General features: G+C 40.1%; 1 protein-coding gene across 1 annotated transcript in view; it reads left to right on the plus strand.

Annotated features, from left to right (window-relative positions):
* The first annotated feature begins 2,260 nt into the window (after positions 1-2,260).
* The window catches only part of LOC138259928 (ephrin type-A receptor 4-like), a 204,999-nt gene continuing 190,276 nt past the window's right edge, over positions 2,261-16,983 (plus strand). Inside the window, exon 1 of the mRNA XM_069207916.1 lies at positions 2,261-2,963. Coding sequence (XP_069064017.1) covers positions 2,882-2,963 — 82 coding nt within the window. The 5' untranslated portion in view covers positions 2,261-2,881. The remainder of the gene's footprint in view (positions 2,964-16,983) is intronic.

The raw sequence follows: 16,983 nt of genomic DNA on the forward strand, positions 1-16,983 counted from the left end.
CTTGTTGCACACTACGTGGCTATGATAACAAATCCTTGTTGCACATAATTTGTACCCACCCACAATTATTGCAGGCATGACGAATCCTGCTAAAACCACTGTTTGTAGTTGCAGAAGTGAGACTCTGCCACAAAGCTGTTAAAATATGTTTATCCAGCAGGTAATTTCTGGCAATCTGTTGGCTTGTGAAGTTTCTGAGTCTGGTAGAGAATATGTTGAAATCCGCTTAATCTCTGGCTACCTCTGAAGGGACTCTACAATGATGCGGAAACTGGTATAATGAGTTTGAACCATCACTGTTAGCACTTATTTGTTTTATTTCAGTTATTATTATTCAGTGGCAGTCTACTGGCTTTATGAAAAATGTCTTTCTTGGTTAGTGTAATGACTGGCGAAGTTACTATTTATAATACTTAGACTGATTAGTCTAACTTTACGCACTTTATTTGTCTGACTTTATGCACTTTATGAATTTCCATTGCTTGCACATTAGGATTATCATGATTTATAGGATATTTTTATATTTAACATTGCTCCGACTGCATGGCTTAGGCACTTTCAAGCAGCAACATTTGAGTCTGCTGTCTACAGTGTTTAGATTTTATTCCTCACCTAAATCTTGAAATAGTTTGAGGAAGGTTTTTTGGCAATGTTTAGATTAAACTGATAAACTTAAATGCACTTTAATTTTATATTTGAACTAGATCCAATGTGGTATAGTTGTGTGGTATTATTTAGAATAATAATGACTAGCCTGCACTGATGGGTTAAGTGTATTAGCATCAGTTTACAATTATTCCCGAAACTGCTGCTTATTCCGTTTTTCTGAACAAATTTGGGTGAATGTATTCTTTGTTGAATAGAGTATTGCTACTTTAGGCAGTATTGTTGGTTTTAAGAATAGAAGGTGCTGGTGCTCTAAGAGCATTAGCTTCAACCTGCACTAGTTCCTTAAGTTTCTGATTACTCTGCTTTATTGTATATTTTGGATGTATGCATTGTTGATTACGACTAATTCTGCCTCAGTTAGTACTGTTGGTTTTAAGAACAGAAGGCAAATAAGTGACTCAATGGTTGCAAAACTTTTACTTTGTTTTGCTGTTGTTTGATGCTTTGTTGCGAAGAGTGTTGTAATTGTTTTATTAATACACATTATAATGATTTTTAGTTATCTAACAATAAAACATGTACCTTCTTGCATTGAATCTCCTACTGTAGTAAGAAACATGGTGAGGAGAGACACTCAAGGACGAAGAAGAAATGTTATTACCAGAAAAACTGAGGTAAATAGTTTTCATTGAGTGTCTGGTGACCATGTATTGGTTAAGAAGAAAGGTTTTAGGAAGACTAAAATGATTTTGTACATTCAGGACCATTGAAAGTGGTATGTGTTAAAGATGGTTCCCTGGATTTGGATGCCCGGTGTTCTACGTGATTTCTTTGTAATAACTTGTTTAACAAAAGGTCGAGTTGAAACTGAATATTTGAATTCTGACCGCGTTGGTTGCTGTTCTGATAGCGTGTGATGAAATTGCAGTTGAGAGTGTGGTGACAGGAGACACCACCATTAGGTGAAGTGGTGATGTATGTAACGATCTGACAGGAATGAGGATATGGGTGTCCTGTTCACTCTCGATCTGGTACAATTGTTAAAATGTGTTCACATTTGAATAATTATGAAGTGTACTAATGAAATAATTCTGAGCCACATTTAAATTGATCTTGTATATTGTATTGCTAGCAAGTTTTTCTATATGTTCTTTTTGTTTTATTTATGAGGGAGGGTGTGTTGTATTCAATGAAAGGTATTTACTTAAAGGCATGTTTACTTGCATTTGCTATATCCAATGCTTGTTACATCTTCAAGTCAGAATTTAGAGCTACATTCTTTCGTGCTCAGTGTATACTCTGAAGTTGACCGTATGTTCAGTTGAGTTCTTGTCGGCGTTTGGTTTGGATTGGTTTTCACTATAAACATTATGGATGGCTTACTTCTTTCTGTGACCCGATAATATACATTTACTAGCATTGCCTCACCTTCATGTTCAAGAAACAGCTCTCCGGAACGTCAGAAACAATGAAAAACATGAAACGGGCAAACATTCCAGGTGCCCTTGACGGTGTTTCTGACTCGAGGGCTGTACTTTGGTCGCCCCCGAGATGTTACATCCACGCAGAGCAGACAGTATATGTAGAAATAGCTTCACCCGTGGCCCCTCCTACCTTGCTCTGCGCCGAGCCTCTTGTTTATTATTCTGCCAGTGGAGCTACGAGTGAGTCAGAGGAGAGGGCCGCAGTCCTGGAAGGAGTCAGCGCCGGGAGCCGGGCCACATCTACGGACGCCGAGGCACAGGCGTCAGTCCCTCTGCATCACCGGCCACCCTCACCCAGCCCAGCACGGGCACAGCCACGACAGACTCTTGGGCGCCGTGGTTCGGGTGCACATATACGCCACAAATTGAATGCGACCCAAGTGTGGGCGCTGGTACGCGCAAACTTCGGCAAATCGGCACCTGCTGCGAATCCACGGACACCACCAAAAAGCGACCAGGAATACAAGCAGACACACAGCAACAATCTGACTGAAGCAAAAGAACCCAGGTCAATCCGTTCAGCCCATCCTTTCCGACATCATACATGTAAACCCTACCTGACCTCCGGTGTTACTCTTGCCTGCGGAGATACCGTGACATAGACTTATACACCGTGGCACAGGGACGCAGTCAGAAAGCGCACATGCTCGTTTATAAAATGATCTACTCATAAAATAGCAAATACAGATTCGCGCTGATAGATAACCACGTGGACTGAAAGATACCCAGAGACACACCTTGGCATATAGCGCCTTGACGCAGCATCCAGCGCTTACTGGGGCAGCGTCATGATTGTAGTGGCTGGGCACTTGCCTGTCCTAGGGTTCTGGATCGGGGTTTGCGGTGCTATGATCCAGAAACCACTCGAAGGTGAGTACAAGCAATTTCCTACTGTTTTGCAGTGCCTGTCTCTTGCTCTGCTATTGCTCGAAGCGAGTCTGGTTGCTGTTAGTTTCGCGGTGGCTTGTAGTGTCTGTTTACTTCATCCGCGATACGACATGTTTTCGGCCATGGTGATTTTAGTGGTGAAGTGCCTGTTTTCTGAAAGTGATTGCTCTTGTCATCAGAAGTGCCTACCTGGATGTGTATTTCTTAGCATAGATCAGGCACTTGCCTTCAGTTTGTTTTTGGCATGCAATAAAACCCTCTGACTCTTTATTCCCTACGGTTTTCACCACCGGTAAATGTGAAGGGCTGAATGAGCTACTCCAAAACCCCTCCAGACGGCCCAATACCGCAAAGATACACAACAGACCGTAGTTTGTTGGAAACATATTGGCTGCAGTTTATTGAGGAATTAATTACAGCATGTCAGCCCTTCTTTTATGAGGGTCATAAATCAATCATACGTGTAGTTGTTAAGGGCAATAAATCATTATACCATTGATACATTTGTGTTATAATTGCTTTCCTTAACAGCTTTCTCATTAGACGATAATATGACATGCAGTTTGCTTTTTTGGTTTCAATCATTCTCCCACGCTGTCCGTCATTCTTTAGCTAGGAGGGTACTCGTATTTTGGTTTTAGGCTTAGCTCGCTACCTTGTTTTGGTCCTTGTGTCCCGCTCTCCAGTGGACCCGGGCTGCGAGTGCCGTGTTACCGAGTACCTCCCCTGACTGCCTTACCCTGCCGTGAGGCATCCCAAGGTAAGTAGCCTTGCCACCCCGCGGCGCTGGGTGTGGCCTTTGTAGTTCTTTTATCCTTTCTTTCCGCCTTCTTCTCGCTGTTTTCATCCGACAACCCAGCCTGCGACGCTCTGGGTGTCTGTTGCTCTGTTGGTGTGGGTGGGTGGGTGTTTCCCTCCTCTTGGCTGCCCGGTCACCTGTGTTGTCCAAGGTGCCGGGCAGCCCTCTTTTGCGTCCTTGGCGAACCCCCGTGGCCCCCCCCCTTGCCGTTTGTGTTTAAAAGATGCGCTCCCCCAATTGGTTAGTCGCTCCTTGCTGTCCCCCCCCCTCCCTTCCGTTTCCGCCCGACGTTGCCCCTACGATGGGGCCGGAAGGAGGGGGGGGAGGCTTTGGCCCCCCCGTAACCCTTTGTTTAGCACGCCATGTTTTGGCGCGATTATCGTGCTCGGGGCCGCGGTTGGGTTTCCGCTCCGGCCCCTCTAAGCTCCCGGTGGTCGCGGGCCTTCGCCCTTAGTTAGTGGTTTTCTTGCGAGCTGGATCTCACCTCTGGTTTTCGTGTGGGTTTGATGTGCTTGGCTACTTTAGCTTTTCCCGGTAGGTGTGAAAGAAATTCGTGTCTCTAGGTATGTTTTCTTACATATTGACCAGCCGGTGCATATGCATCAGTTCTTCACTCTTAGCTCAGTTTGCCAGGCCGTGTCCTGTTTATGCCTGGACTGTTTTATCAGGTTGCCCTCTCACTATTGTGGATAGCCCCCGGCTGACTTTAGGTGCCTGTGCCCACGCTGCGGTTGGCCTGTATGATTATTGCATAGAGGCCGAGGTTCTGATGTGGTCCTGACATCCTCCGCTCCAGGTTGTGGGCGTGTGGTTTTGACGTCCTTGTACATAGGCTGTGGATTTAATCTGGGTTTAAAATGCCAGTGCGTTCGCTGCGGTGATCTTGTACGTTTGCTTGAACAGCCTATGCATTGGCAGCAGCTCTTGTGTGAGTTTGAAGCACCTTTTGCAGAACCTGTGGCTCTTGTGTGCACTTGAAGTGCCCATGCATAGGTTGCTATTCTTTTGTGGGCTTTAAGTACCTGTGCATAGGTCTTGGTTCTCGTGTGGTTATGAAGTGCCTATGGATAGGCTATGATTCTTTTTGAGAGCGTGAGGTGTCCACGCATAGGCTGTGGTACTTTTATGGGTTTGAATTGCCTGTGTACAGGCTGTGGTTCTCGTGTGGGTTTGAAGTGCACATACATAGGCTGTGTTTCTTTTGTGGGCTTTAAGTGCATAGGACATGGTTCTCATGTGTTTATGGAGTGCTATGGGTAGGCTATGATTCTTTTGGCAGCATGAGCCGCCCGTGCGTAGGCTGCAGTACTTTTATGGGTTTGAAGTGCCTGTGTACAGGCTGTGGATCTTGTGTGGCTTTGAAGCGCACATGCATAGGCTGTGTTTCTTTTGTGGGCTTTAAGTACCTACCTGTGCATAGGTCTCGGTTCTCATGTGTTTATGAAGTGCTATGGTTAGTCTATTGCTCTTTTGACAGCATGAGGCGCCGTGCATAGGCTGCACTACTTTTATGGGTGTGAAATGCCTGTGTACAGGCTGTGGTTCCCGTGTGGGTTTGAAGTGCACATGCATAGGCGGTGGTTCTTTTGGGATTCTGCACTGTCCTGTGCATATGTTTTTGTGTGCTTGAAGTGACTATGCCTTCTTTTTTACTCTGAACCACCCAACCCAAAATGTTTTGAAGTCGTCCCCGCCTCCAAAACCTTATGGAAAGATGAGGGGAAGATGCAGGGCTGAGCGCAAGGAGTGGGGCACATGAGATCATTTCAGGGGTACTTTTTCAGTCTCTCATAAGCCACACTAAATGTTAGACTCTTATAAATAAGAAAATACATTAAAAAACCTGAACTAGACAACAATTGCTCCTATTATTTGGGGTCTTGTGAACCCCTCACACTCCTGGGCCCTGATGCAACTGCACCTTCTGCACTAATTATAGCAGCAGCCCTGATTACCAGGCTATCCCCTCTGCCTCTTTCACCCCTTCCCTACCAAGCCTGGCTATCACTCCAATCTTGAAATAGACTCTGTCCCTTTCATAAAAAAATAAGCTCATCATATGTGTTGCCTGCCTCATTGCAGCAAGGATGCCCTCAGCTCTATTGCTGTCCACAATGCCTCTATTGAAAGACAGGCATAATTGTTATGCAGTGGGCCCTTCACACTCCTGGGCCTCAGTGCCACTGTACCTGCCTCACTAATGAGAGCGAATACCTTGTAAAAGTGGCAGTCTCCTGCCCCTTGTTAAACTGTCCATATCCTCCTTTCTGTTATCCCTCTGATGCCTTAGCTAAGGTGCCTCCTCTGTTTTAACCCCACCCCCTGGGCTCGTGGTGCAATGCCCAAAGCATCACTGGCCCAGCAATGGCGCACTGAGCCCTAATACCAGAAAGGAATTACGGTAAAACAGCCATAATAGGTGTTTAGGTGGACCCTCACACCCTTGGGGCCCTGGTGACACTGCACCTGCAGCACCAATGATACCTATTCCTGTGCTCACACTACTTGGCCATATCTCCTGGGCCTGTGGCCCAAAGCAGGCTGTCTGTCACTTTGTGTTAAAAAATGAACGGGAAAAGTCCTAACTGTTCAACAAGGGGGACTTAGCCCCAAAGCTAACATGGAAAAATGTTCCCCCACTGCCTTTTTAGCTATTGACATATCCTTAATGGGGGCACAGTAATCCGTCACACCATTGCCCCAATGCCAATGTACCTGCTGCACTAATGGTGGTAGTGATGGCACTTAAAAATTGAGCCTGGATTTCTCGAAACCTTTCTACAGGGCATCTCTTTGAGGAAGTAGCTAAGCTTTCTGTTCATTTGTAAATTAAAAAAATAGACCCACATAGCGCTCCATTCTCAGGGACATTTCTGTGATGCTAGCCATGGATTGTACTGTGTTCCCCTTTCTCCTGAGCCATTACTCTGCATTCCCAGGCATTAGGATGATCCTGGGTCTGAATATGACCCTTTAGGCCTTATTTCTCCAGCCTCTTCAACTCACCTGAGAGGACATCTGTATGTAAATAGAGGTCAAAGTTGGCCAGGTGAATAGGGCCCAAGGTGTATTTAATTTTACATCAACAATTCCTGTACATTTTGTTAAAAACAACCATCCCCGAATTGTTAATGGGGACCTGGAGTACTTAGACAGTGCTGAAGGGGGAGGGAGGGATCTAAAATGTTTCAATAAAAGGAGGCACTTGAAGTATCATGTTGACAAACAGTAATTATTTTAGCGAGATAATGTAAGGATGCTGGGTTCTGGAAATTGTAATTTAATGGACTTATATAAATGTCTACACCAGCTACAGTCTGGTTAGCTGAAACTAATATGTATTCTTTGAAAGTACTTGTTTTTATAGGATACTCTAAATCATTGTGTGGCACCTTATCTTATACTGTGTTAAATCCAGTTTTAAAAGAATGACTCAAATATTCAGTGCCGTCTGTTACTTGCTGGGCCCTCAGCTCTATACAAGTTAGTATTCTGCACAGCACCAAGCAGGATTCAATTCTTTGACTCTCTAGTCTCTCAAACAGACATCTGCAGTGATCCTATGAAGAATGCATTTCCCACCAATTAGTTTAAGTTGCATTTATTTTCAAAGAAAGTGCTTTTAAGGCATGTGCATTATTTTATATGCAGTTGCTGTGAAGGTGAAAAAAACAAAATACTTCTAGAATATTTTATTTTCAGCTTTGCCTTGTACCTCACCACCACAAGGCTCATCATCATAGTTGCTGACATTTCCAGTATTATAGTGACTCATACAAAAGTTAGAAAAATTGCCCCAAACCATTATTTTTTACTGCTATCAGTACATAATTTCAACAAAAGCTTTAGAAGAAGGCACTTTAAAGTGTGCTTTGATGCAGTCCTAATGACTTCCGACTGATAATTAAAGTAAACAAAGCCAGAAAAGCCATGTTAAGAATGAATGCAGACAAGTTCATATAAAGTTCTACATAATCATGTTTGGGCCGGTACATTTCTCTGTGAAAGGTGACACCAGGGTTTTGTTTGGTGCCAATTTCAGGCAAGGGGAGTGACCCATTAGGCAAGGGTGGCTCCCTGGGGGGCATATTTATTTTAGGCCATTTGTTCCCCTTGGGGACATATCAGCCTATTTGAATTAATCCCGACTGCCCCCAAGGGGGGCAGAAACCAATACGCACCAGGGATTTTTCTTTTAATGTTTTACAGATGGGGAGCGACCCCTTAGGCAAGGATCGCTGCCCTGGGGGGCAAATTTATTTTAGTCCATTCCTGCCCCCCTTTGGGGCAGATTGGCCTATTTCTATTAGACCGATCTACCCCCGGGGGAGAGGGCAGAAACCACTTAGGCACCACAAATTTAGAGGTTTGCAAAGGATTCTGGGTTACAGAACCTGGGGAGAGCCCCACAAGTCACCCCATCTTGGATTCCCCTAGGTATCTAGTTTTGAAAAATGTACAGGTTTGGCAGATTTCCCTAGGTGCTGGCTGAGCTAGAGGCCAAAATCCACAGCTTGGCACTTTCCAAAAAACACGTCAGATTTCAATGTAAAAATGTGATATGTCCATGTTGCGTTTCCTGTCGTGGGCATTAGGCCTACCCACACAAGTGAGAGACCATTTTTATCGGGAGAATTGGGGAAACACAGAATCGAAGAACAAGTCTTATTGCCCTTTGACTTTCTCTAAATTTTTTCCTTCCAAATGTAAGACAGTGTGTAAAAAAGTCATCTATATGAGAAATTCCCTGTAATTCACATGCTAGTATAGGGACCCTGGCATTCAGAGATGTGCAAATATCCACTGCTTCTCAACACCTTATCTTGTGCCCATTTTGGAAATACAAAGGTTTCCTTGATACCTATTTTTCTCTCTTTATATGTCACCGAATGAATTGCTGTATACCCGGTATACAATGAAAACCCATAACAGGATGCAGCTCCTTATTGGCTCTGGGTACCTAGGGTTCTTGATGAACCTACAAGCCCAATAAATCCCTGCAAACAGAAGAGTCCAGCAGACGTAACTCTATATTGCTTTCAAGCATCTGTCATAGCTGGAAGAAGTTATAGAAAAAAAACGTAGACAGAAATGGCTCTTTTTTTTACCTCAATTTCAATATTTTTTATTTAAGTTGTTACTTTCTGTAAAAATCAAAATCAATTTTATTTATACTTTGGAACTCGATTGAGGTCCACATAAGAATAAACAATAAAGTGATACATTTGTCTCTACCACTCTTTACACCTAAAATCAAGTTGGACATGTTTAAAAAATGTTCTTCACCAAACGACACAGGGTCAAACAGGGCACACACAGGAACCTTGTGTCTGAAGAATTTATTCTTCCAATAGAGATGAAAAACCCAACCGCCACCAACGCGTTTCTACCACCAAAGGTCTTGATCACGGTGAATGAGTGATCCATTTACCACTCCATTTATACTTTCTCCTATTATCTGCCATTATAGGGCATTTTGGGAAATGTAGTTATGAACACTTTTTATCATTATGTACATATCACACTGTGACAATCCCAATAAAAAACTTCTTTCCATCCCACATACCACAATAACAAATCAAAACAAAAGTGAATTTTGCAAATGTTAAAACCAAAAGAATATTAACGTTAACTAATGAACTTTTCTTTTTTGCATACAAAAAATGCAACCTTTTTTTTGGATTATATATGTTTTCTCTGAAGTTTTTTATGTGTCTCAGGATTTGGAAAAAGGGGGGGGGGGGGACAGCATCTCATCAACAACAAATTTTGCGTCACGAGAAAAAAGAGCAAGTAGGAAAGGATATTTACATATATTCATCCTATTCTCAATACAGTGTATTGTCCACTTTTGGGGTTTAATTTTCTATTATTTGGAATTCTTCAGTTCTATCTCATAGCGGCAAGTCCCATAATTTGCTGCTCAACTAGTAATGGGAGGATTTTTCCTTTACATGCTATCCCTATCTAGTTTTTTCCTTTGGAACTATATATTAATCACCAATCAAAATTGTGTCTTTATACACCTTAATATCACATGATGTAGGTATGAAAGCTGTGAAATATTTTTTACAACAGAGAAATATTCATATTTTGAAACATTCGGAAATGTTAGCAGAAATGATAGAAATATGTCTGCATAATATTGTTTTCATTTTTAACCATGACATTTATCAACAAACTTGTGGGACAGCTATGGGAGTGTTATTTTCTCCAAGTTATGCGAACTTAACCATGGGATGGTGGGAAAAATCCATAGCTTGGGGAGAGGAAAACTAATGTTACATGGAACATGTCCCAGTTTGGTTGAGGTATATAGATGACCTATTCATAATTTGGAGTGGTACTGAGGACTTGTTTGTGGAGTTCTTTGATAAATTAAATAGTAACGACATAGGACTCCAATTTGCATACAAAATGAGTAAGGTCTCTATAGAATTTCTGGATATTAAGGTGTATATTGAGGACAACTCATTGTAAACAACTTTGTATCGAAAACCAACAGCCACAAATAGCATCCTACACGGTTCAAGTTTCCATCCTAGGTCACTCCTTAAGAGCATTCCGTATGGAGAGTTTATTAGGATAAAATGCAGTTGTTGGAATGTAGAGGATATGGAGTTGAAGTATCAGGAAATGGAACTTAGGTTCTTATCCAAAGGATAGAAGATCAGAGATATAAAGCAAGGAAAACAAAAATCAAGACAGAAATCTAGAAAGGAAATCTTGGTACAAGCAGGTAATCAGAAGAGAAAAGAACAAGATAATAAGATACGGTTGATCCTGGATTATAACAAGGAGAATAAACAAATTTTGAACATTCTGAATAGGCATTGGCACCTGATCAAAAAAGACATAGACATTGGTCACAAAGTAGATGAACGTCCTAATATAATGTACAGGAGAACACCCTTGTTGCAAGACAAGTTAGTGAAAAGTAATTTTGAATTTTAGAACACATAAGAGCAGTTAAAAATGGTGACAGCAATTACGCAATGACCAAACATTTGAGAAATCATGTGGGAGCAGATTGGCTACACATGAGTTTCTTTATTCCGGCAGTGGTAAAAAAACATGAGAGAGGAGGTGACAGAGTTCTAAAGCTGAGACGCCTAGAACCAAGGTTTATAATCAGACTATGAACTAAGACCCCATATGGGATCAATGGGGATGAAGAGCTTTACTGTCATCTTCAAGTCGTGTTAGAATTACAAATTCATGAAGAAATATAATGGTCCATGTATATTACTTTGTGTGTAACCAGGATTAACCAATACATGAATATATAGATATTGATACGTATTGAGACGAATATGCTTCACATCATATGGAATGCAAAGAGCTGTCTAGAGGAAAAAACTAGATAGGGATAGCATGTAAAGGAAAAATCCTCCCAGTACTAGTTGAGCAGCAAATTATGGGACTTGCCTCTATGAGATAGAACTGAAGAATTCCAAATAATAGAAAATTAAACCCCAAAAGTGAACACTGTATTGAGAATAGGATGTATATATGTAAATATATTTTCTTACTTACTCTTTTCTCTATTGATGCAAAATTTGTTGTTGATGGGATGCTGTACCCACCCCCCTTTTTCCAAATTCTGAGAGACATAAAAAACTTCAGAGAAAACATATATAATCCAAAAAAAAGATTGGATTTTTTGGATGCAAAAAAGAAAATGTCATCAGTTAACGTTAATATTCTTTTGGTTTTAACATTTGCAAAATTCACATTTGTTTTGATTTGTTATTGTGGTATGTGGGATGGAAAAAAGTTTTTTATTGGGATTGTCACAGTGTGATATGTATATAATGATAAGAAGGGTTCATAACTACATTTCCCAAAATGCCCCATAATGGCAGATAATAGGAGGAAGTATAAATGGAGTGGTAAATAGATCACTCATTCACCGTGATCAAGACCTTTGGTGGTTGAAACGTGTTGGTGGAGTTTGGGTTTTTCACATCTATTGGAAGAATAAATTCTTCAAACACAAGGTTCCTGTGTGTGCCGTGTTTGACCCTGTGTCATATGGTGGAGAAAGTATTTACAGGGCTGGCCCGTCCCTGACACGAGCACCGACTTAATGGAGCGCGCTTTGATAGGGGCCATTTGGAGAAAAATGAATATGTTCAAAGCAGCGCCGTGAAGTGTGCCCCTGGGACATCTTTTTTCAGAGAGGTTTGGAAATTACCGTCTCTAGAAGAGTTAAGGTGAAGTTCTAGAGCATTTTAAATACCATTTGAGTAATTACAGAACTGTCAAGTCATTAAATTTGATGCCCGTGTTGTTAAACAAAACAATTTATCAAGAGAGACCAACACGCGTATTTGCTGCCAGAAAACTGGTTTTCTTTTTGGTACCTTGTACACCGAAAATAAAGTCGACATCGGAGTGTCGTCTATGAGGCAAAGCAACTGTTGGTTATTACTTGTAATATTTGCGAATGGACAATAAGGGACAAGGAAGTATGTCTTGAAAACAGCTGGAGTTAAAAACATGAACTCGTTTGTCATATCGAATCTTGGCAACAAGGGGAACTCCATTGATTTGATTTGGAAACGCTGATGCTTTGTAAGATCTCCTGCTGAACCCGGTTTCAGTTTTGTTTCCACTTCTTTCGTATTTGTTATCATAAGAGGAATCCCGTAACCGTGTGGCAAAACAAAAGAATACAAAAAAATATAACAAACGACTTTCCGCAAAATTATGGTAACGGCTTCAAACTGGAAACAAAGAGTTTTGTTCTGCTCCCAAGCAACACAGAAGAGTTAAATGGAACAATAGTGAATTTCTTTGTATGCACAAAAGTAGCATACAGTTATTGGGTTCTTTGATTTTGTTGTTTACGAACTGTGTCTAAGCACGGGCATAAATATACCTTTTTGGACTTTATGGGAGCAATAAATCTTTAAATGACTACAGAAACACAACTTATTTTGGAGAGATGGAAACAAATGGGCTAAATAGAACAAATGAATAGTACTTTGTGTGGTGGATGCCTCATGATGATAGAGTACATACCTATGTGGGTGTCCTAGGGAGAGAAATACTAAAGTAAACCATTAATATGGTCGAAGCTGCCTATCAATAACCAAATGGAGTGGTAATTTGGGGATCACTACAATATAATTTTGGTTGGATCTGTAGGCGTGCGTTTTACACATTTGGTTTGACTTATAAATATATCCTTCACAGTGGTTCATAGATGCAACTGAATAGGGTTGCGCTAATAAAACCCAGGTATCCTTGTGCTTGGCAATAAAAAGTAAAATATATTAATTTGTAAAAAACATTAGAGAGAATATACCCTATTAATGAGCTTTTGTGACCTTTTACTTATTTTGCATTTGAAATATCTCAGCTTTGGAAAGGCAACTGCAAAACATCATGGAAGAAAGGGCAGTTAAAAGAATACAATGTGCTGAACTTACTTTTAGTAGGCCAAATGGATCACATATGGCCACAATGCCTCGAGGAGAAGAAGTGCCATTACCAAAGCAAAATATTAAACAACTTTACACACAGTTGGAACGACTGATGAAAAAAGAGATTCCGAAAAGTTGGGAAATCATTACTTTAGAAAAATATATACAAATGGAAAGAGTACCGAGGGGGGTATGAATTTTCACGCTTCCAAATCATCCATATACTAGTCCGGAGATGTTAGAGGAATGGGGAGCAAACAGCATTGCAATGTTCGAAACATATGATGGAAATTATCATCAAGTATGCAAAAAGGATATTTTGAACCTGAGAGATAATATTAAAGACCTGGAGCTGAAACTACAGACATTTGATCAGGACGAAGAACATGAAAGGCTTAAAAAAACACTTTATACGACTCTGGATAAGTATAAAACCCAAATAGAAGAGCAAAAGAGGAACAAGTTCTTGAGAGAGGAAAGAGATTATGCAACAGGCCGCATTTTGACTTTCGCTAAAAGGTTTGATATCTTGAAGCAACAGGTACATATAGATGCATTTAATCTGGAGGAGGTGGAAGGTACGGAAAATAGTGGATCAGAGACGGAGAAGAGTGAAGGGGAAGGCCCAAGCATGAGTGTAAAAAAGACCACTTTTTTAGACGAAATGAAATTGGTGTATCTGGACCAGAAAACACCAAGGACCAGAGGAAGAGGCAGAGGCCGAGGAGGAGTAAAAACAAAAGTAACAAAAGATACCGGAAAACGAGAAGGAGTACAAGAAAGAGGAAAATAATATATGTTACGCAGCATGAGTAAATGAAGGAAGGAAAGGAAGAACATTTGACTGTAAATTTGTCAAGTTACCAACTAACGAACACTGAGAAAAGTGTGCTACAGAAAGGTCTACGTTTTTGTCCAGAAAAACATTATGATTGTGTACAAACAAGGATTGATTTATACAAATGTATGCATAAATTAAAATTGACCAAATACTTTACAAAAATGAATAATATTAACGGAACAGGACAAATGGAATAGAATGGTGAACGGAATGTGACAATGGAACCAATGGAAGTGAGTTGGAAATCAAATATGATAATTGAGCAAAAATCTGATTTGAAAACTGCCTATGATCTATTGCACAATCTGGAGGATGATATGATGTCGGAAATACAAGTACTTTCGACACTGGGAATCGATTATGAACAACAGGAGAATACAAATTTCAAACCCAGATCCAAATTTTGTCCAGTATTAGCACCGGGAAATGAGATTGCTGTTTCATGATTTGGTTGTGATGGATTTGGGAAAAAATACAATATGATGGAAATGCTTTGAAGGATTTGATGGCAAATCAAGACATAGTGATAAAACCGGTGGACAAAGGAAAAAATATTGTGATTTGGGACAAAATTGACTATTTAGAGGAGGCTTATAAACAACTTGGAGAAGAAACTAATTATCGAAGATTGACAAAATATGAACACTTTAGTCTTGGAACTAAACAAAAGGTTGTAGAAGTGGTGTGCAGAGGGTTTGATCAGTAGAGATGAACTAAACTTTATGAGGAATGATAATCCAACGTTGCCTACTTTGTATTTTTTACCAAAAATCCATAAGACCTTGAACAAACCTCCAGGAAGATCGATTATCTCTAGTTGTGGTTCATTATATGAGAAAGTATCTGAATATGTGGATCATTTTTTGGCCCCAATGGTAACATACCTCAACTCATACATTAAAGACTCAGGTGACTTTATAAGATGTTTGGAAGGTATAACATGGCAGGATAACTATATATTAATCACCATTGATGTTGTTTCTTTATACACCTCAATATCACATGATGTAGGTATGAAAGCGGTGAAATATTTTTTACAACAGAGAAATATTCACTTTTTGAAATATTCGGAAATGTTAGCAGAAATGATAGAAATATGTCTGCATGACAATGTTATCATTTTTAACCATGACATTTATCAACAAACTTGTGGGACAGCTATGGGAGTGTCATTTCTCCAAGTTATGCGAACTTAACCATGGGATGGTGGGAAAAATCCATAGCTTGGGGAGAAGAACATGTCCCAGTTTGGTTGAGGTATATAGATGACCTATTCATAATTTGGAGTGGTACTGAGGACTTGTTTGTGGAGTTCTTTGATAAATTAAATAGTAACGACATAGGACTCCAATTTACATACAAAATGAGTAAGGTCTCTATAGAATTTCTGGATGTTAAGGTGTATATTGAAGACAACTCATTGCAAACAACTTTGTATGGAAAACCAACAGCCACAAATAGCATCCTACACGGTTCAAGTTTCCATCCTAGGTCACTCCTTAAGAGCATTCCGTATGGAGAGTTTATTAGGATAGAAAGAAATTGTTCCAATGTAGAGGATATGGAGTTGAAGTATCAGGAAATGGATCTTAGGTTCTTATCCAGAGGATATAAGATCAGAGATATAAAGCAAGTAAAACAAAAATCAAGACAGAAATCTAGAAAGGAAATCTTGGTACAAGCAGGTAATCAGAAGAGAAAAGAACAAGATAATAAGATATGCTTGATCCTGGATTATAGCAAGGAGAATACACAAATTTTTTACATTCTGAATAGGCATTGGCACCTGATCAAAAAAGACATAGACATTGGTCACAAAGTAGACGAACATCCTAATATAACGTACAGGAAAGCACCATTGTTGCAAGACACGTTAGTGAAAAGTCATTTTGAATTATCATTGACATCTAACTGGCTGTCAGCCTCACAAAAGGGTTTTTTCTGTTGCAATAAATGTAAAGCGTGTAGAATTGGTAGCAACAGAAAGCAAATAGAAGATCCTCATGGTAGAGTTTTCACAATTGATGAAAGAATCACATGTGACACTACATTCGTAGTATATGTGATAGCATGTCTACGTGGCATGAGGTATGTGGGCAGTACTATTTGTCCCTTGAAAAAACGAATTTTAGAACACATAAGAGCAGTTCAAAATGGTGACAGCAATTACGGAATGACCAAACATTTGAGAAATCATGTGGGAGCAGATTGGCTACACATGAGTTTCTTTGGTATAGCAGTGGTAAAAAAACATGAGAGAGGAGGGGACAGAGTTCTAAAGCTGAGACGCCTAGAATCAAGGCTTATAATCAGACTATGAACTAAGACCCCATATGGGATCAATGGGGATGAAGAGCTTTACTGCCATCTTTAAGTCGTGTAAGAATTACAAATTCATGAAGAAATATAATGATCCATGTATATTACTTTGTGTGTAACCAGGATTAGCCAATACATGAATATATAGATATTGATACGCATTGAGACGAATATGCTTTACATCATATGGAATGCTAAGAGCTGTCCAGAGTTGAAAACTAGATAGGGATAGCATGTAAAGGAAAAATCCTCCCAGTACTAGTTGAGCAGCAAATTATGGGACTTGCCGCTATGAGATAGAACTGAAGAATTCCAAATAATAGAAAATTAAACCCCAAAAGTGGACAATACACTGTATTGAGAATAGGATGAATATATGTAAATATCCTTTCCTACTTGCTCTTTTTTCTCGTGACGCAAAATTTGTTGTTGATGGGATGCTGCCCCCCCCCCTTTTTCCAAATCCTGAGACACATAAAAAACTTCAGAGAAAACATATATAATCCAAAAAAAAGGTTGCATTTTTTGTATGCAAAAAAGAAAAGTTCATTAGTTAACGTTAATATTCTTTTGGGTTTAACATTTGCAAAATTCACTTTTGTTTTGATTTGT

This window comes from Pleurodeles waltl, chromosome 9, assembly GCF_031143425.1.
Source record: "Pleurodeles waltl isolate 20211129_DDA chromosome 9, aPleWal1.hap1.20221129, whole genome shotgun sequence".
Taxonomy (NCBI): Eukaryota; Metazoa; Chordata; class Amphibia; order Caudata; family Salamandridae; genus Pleurodeles; species Pleurodeles waltl.